This window comes from Nicotiana tomentosiformis, chromosome 6, assembly GCF_000390325.3.
Source record: "Nicotiana tomentosiformis chromosome 6, ASM39032v3, whole genome shotgun sequence".
Classification (NCBI taxonomy): Eukaryota; Viridiplantae; Streptophyta; class Magnoliopsida; order Solanales; family Solanaceae; genus Nicotiana; species Nicotiana tomentosiformis.
Window position 1 is genome coordinate 122,918,312 of NC_090817.1, and position 4,706 is coordinate 122,923,017.

Here is a 4,706-nt window from a genome sequence, read left to right on the forward strand (position 1 = left end):
GTGAGAGACATTATCCACAAAATTGAGAGATTAAGCAAAAATCTGAACACTCGGGCGAGACTACTTTCAATTTGGAGAGAAGACTAGAATTTTTAAACCAAAAAATCAAGAAAAGGGTGAAGAAATATGGCTAGATTTAAGAGACAAAGTAAAAAGGGACAAGGGTTTATATAATAGGGAAGGGGTATATTTTTACTGTTGAAATAGTTTTTGTCAACATATTTTTAATATTCACGTGCTCAACAACAGTGATGCTCACGTTACTTGCCATGTCAGTCGGACGTGTTAAAATGGTACGGTACAGTAAAGATAGAGTTAAAGTGTTCCGTTGGCAATTGCTTCAATGATTTGTCCTTTCACGTTTTGAAGAATTAATTCAATGATTTGTCCTTCCATGGACTAGGCGGAACGTTAATAAAGCGGCTCTCTCTCTTGCTCGTATAGCTTTATCGTATGTAACTCGTGTAACTTGGGATTTCTATACTTCATGTTTAGCTTTTATTTTTTGTTTTGATGCTTCTCATTTAAAGAACAAGGATTTTCCATAATGTAACTCTGATTTGACTTGGTTGTTTAATAAATATTTATTGCTTAAAGAAAAAATCTGCTAAGTTCCCATATATTAACACTTTTCTTTTATTTACTACGAACAATTTCTACATATTAACAATTTCTGTTATGTTTTAAAATGAAATATAAACATTAAATTCTATAAAAATAAAAAAACTCAAGAATACACAAAAATAACATATATTTCACGGTAATATTGACAAAAATATATTAATTTTGAAATTCTTTTAACTCTGTTGTTTCTTTGAAAGATTACTACATGCTAAATGAATAAATAGTGTACATTGTTTTTATTATTTAACTCCCATGTTTCCATATATTAACAGTTCCTTTTTTAAAAATATTTTACAACGAACAATTTCGACAAATCATAAGAAGACAAAAAGAACAATTGAAAAAAGAAACAAAAACGTGAATTGGAAATGTTAGGCAACAAAATTGAATCGAAGCAGCAGCAGGCGTACTTTGCTCGCGTTAGAGCAGGCGAGGCGAGCATTAAAGCGAGTGACAAGGCTTGCATCACATGGGCTACAGCGAGATGAAGCTCACGTTTTGCCTCACGCCGCGAGGCCTGTAGCGAGGGTTTTTCGGATTTTAAAGCCTATTTTGTCTCTTTTTTGGTTTTGGACTTGGTTATTTCATCTAGGCTTTTTTCCTACACATATAAATAGTCATTAAACACCATTGTTAGAGGAGTTTTTGCGACCTGAGGCAAGAACAACACGTGGAACAACTTTTGGAGGAGAAAATCATCGAGTTCTTCATTCATTTGTCTTTTCTTTGTAATTTGTTTATGCAAAATACCTGAAAAATTGTTACTACGAACATGAGTGGCTAAGCACTCTAGTTCTAGGATTGTGGTTGACATTATTATTAACGTTTATTAATTACATCTTCGTTAATTCGGATTATCATCTTGTGGTTGTTTCTTTAATTCTAGTTTTAACTTGTGAATTGTTGTAGCTACCAATTCACCCTACTATCTATGCTATGCTTGGGGAAAGTCGTGTTTAGATTAGAGTAGAATTAGAGAGAGCTTGTTTCTGAACCCATGGCTCGGGTGACGATTTCGCGGTTAGGATAGGAATATACCTAACATTCTTGCTTAATTGAATACCGTATTATATTCATTCATGATAGACTCAATACCATAGGAATATAGGATTGATATATTATGAGCAGGCGAGTAGTATTGTAGGAACATGCTATTCATATAAACGATCCGGTTAATTAGCAACCATAGATAATCTAGATTAACGAGTGTGATTATTGAACTTAATAGGATTGATAACCAACCAGAACCCTGGAACTTTCACCTCCTCTGAATTAAAATCTCATCATACACATTTACATTCTTGATAAATTAGTTGTTACTTGTTTAATTTTCGCAATAGTAGATTAATAGAAAAATATCACTCTTAAATATCTTGGACAATTAATTGATTTTAGTTTGCTTAGTTGACAATTGATCTAAGTCTCTATGGGTTCGACATTTGACTTTCGAGTCACTTTATTACTTGATGGCCACGTATACTTGGGTGTACTTGGGGAACCAACAAGTTTTTGGCGTTGTTGCCGGGGACTTAGTTATTGATTGTTTATATAAGTTAAGCTTTTAATCATTATTTGTTCAAGTTTTAAATTTTAGCTTGCTTTATTTGTGATAACGCAGGCTCTTCTCTTGAATGCGGAGGAGTAGAAGCGCAAACAATATCCTTCCTCTTGATCCTGAGATCGAACGAACACTTCATAGAGTGAGGAGGGAAGTTGAAGCTAGAACTAGAATTGAAAGAGAGTTGGACATCATAGTTCAACCACAGCCAATAGAGATGGCAGGTAATGAATGGTGTCCGGTGATAGAAGCTGCAAGGCCCAATCTTGCTAATATGACTCAGGCAATTGTGAAGCCTGAGATCACGGGTCACTTTGAACTCAAACAATACATGGTATAGCTGATTCAGTCCACAGGGCAATATGTGGGTCTATCTCATGAAGACCCGCAGAGGCACATTCAGAACATCCTGGAAATTACAGGCACTTACAATTATCCAAACGTTTCCAAGGACTATGTCAGGCTGACATTATTTCCCTTTTCACTGCTGGTGGAAGCTAAGGAATGGTTGCAAAAGGAGCCCGCAAACTCAATCCACAATTGGGATGATCTAGCAAGGAAATTCTTAATCAAGTTTTTTCCCACTAAGAAGACAAAGTCGCTGAGGAGCCAGATTCTTGGGTTTCAACAACGAGATGGCAAGACTCTTCATCAAGCTTGGGAAAGATACAAGACGCTACTCAGAGACTGCCCACATCATTGTCTGACTGATGAGGTGTTGGGTCACACTTTCGTTGATGGGTTAGACGAGGCATCAAAGATGAATCTTGACTCAGCATGTGGGGGTAGTTGCATGGCAAGACCATATAGTGAGATCCAAATCCTACTAAACAATTTCACTGCTAATGATAATAATTGGGAAGGAGATGGGGAACCACGAAGAGCACTTAAACAAAAGGCAGCATGTGTGATCGAGCTTGATGATTTCTCAGCCACGAGGGCAGATATAGCGAGATTAGCAAATCAGATGAATAAGATGACAATGCACCAAGCACAACAGATGCGGCATGTGCAACAGATGTCTACTTGCCCCGTGAAACCTGAATCAATCTACTATGTGGGGAAACAAGCTAGAGGGCCGATGAATCAAAATGCTCAATATGATAACACATACAATCCGAAATGGAGGAATCATCCTAACTTCTCTTGGGGTGGAAATCAGAACATCAGGCCTCAAGCGAATTATAATCGTCCACCTCAACCTCCACAGCACTCAGAAGAGAGTTTGACTAACATGATGAAAAATCTCTTCCTAGACAATTAGAAAGTTATGGCTAAGAATCAACAATTGCGCACAGAGTTCAAAAATCTAGAGAGGCAGTTTGGGAAAATGGCTAACAATCAGAATATTAGACCTGTTGGAGCTCTCCCAAGTAATACAGAGAAAAATCCTCAAGTCAATACAGTGATGTTGAAAAATGGGAGAGAGTTAGTCGAAGTGCCTAAGAAGAAAATAGAGCAGTCTGGGCTCGAAGAAGAAAGAGTGCCAAAAAGGTAGATAAGAGAAACAAAATAGAGTTTGAGCAAATATCAGAGTGGGTGCCACCACATGTTACACAAATATTTAGATATGCTAAAGCAGATATACTTGAACATCCCTTTGGCGGACATGATCCGTGAGGTCCCAAAATATGCAAAATATATTAAGGATATATTGGCAAATAAGAGGAGGTTAACTGAATTTGAGACCGGCACACTTATTCAGGAGTGCACTTCCAGGATTCAACATAAGCTTCCACAAAAGCTTAAGGATCCGGGTAGTTTTACTATCCCCCAGAGGATTGGTAAAATTGATGTGGGAAGAGCCTTGTGTGATTTGGGTGAAAGTATCAATCTGATGGTGTTGTCAGTGTTCAAACAATTGGGATTAGGAGCTCCGAGACCCACCACGGTGCTGCTACAGTTAGCTGACAGATCTTCAATTTATCCTAAGGGGGTAATTGAGGACGTCTTGCTGCAGATTGGGAAGTTTATTTTCCCTGCAGATTTTATCATCCTGGACTACGAGGCTGATGAGTTAGTTCCTATCATCTTGGGATGACCTCTTTTGGCCACTGGAGATGCCATTATCAAAGTCCGAGAAGGTAAGATGATCCTGAGGGTGGACAATAAAGAAGCGGCCTTCAATGTATATCGAGCCATTTAGTTGCCTCATCATTACGAGGACCTGGCCATGATTTCTGTGGTGAAGATAAATGAACCAGTTGTAGATCCAAGTGCATTTGAAGAATATGAACTAGAAAAGGCATTGATGTTGTTCAATCACTTGGAATTGGAAGAAGAGGTTAAAGAGATGTTGCAAATTTTGGATGCATCTTGTGAATACATAAGAGAAAGATCCCAGTTTGAGCCTCTAGATAGGCCAATCGACCTGCCCCTAGACCCTCAGTTGAGGAGGCTCCAAAACTGGAACTTAAACCCTTACCATCTCATCTTCATTATGCATATTTGAGCAGTTCTAACACTTTACATGTGATTGTTTCTTCTCATTTGTCTTAATTGCAGGAAGAAATGCTCTTAAGGG

At 37.9% G+C, this 4,706-nt stretch overlaps 1 protein-coding gene across 1 annotated transcript; it reads left to right on the forward strand.

Annotated features, from left to right (window-relative positions):
• The first annotated feature begins 3,752 nt into the window (after positions 1-3,752).
• Positions 3,753-4,223, forward strand: LOC138894702 (uncharacterized). The gene has a single exon (XM_070179426.1). The coding sequence runs from the start codon at positions 3,753-3,755 to the stop codon at positions 4,221-4,223; it is 471 nt and encodes a 156-aa protein (XP_070035527.1).
• Positions 4,224-4,706: the final 483 nt, after the last annotated feature.

Coding starts and splice junctions, on each gene's coding strand:
- LOC138894702 (XM_070179426.1), top strand. CDS start 3,753: ATGCTAAAGCAGATATACTTGAACATCCCTTTGGCGGACATGATCCGT.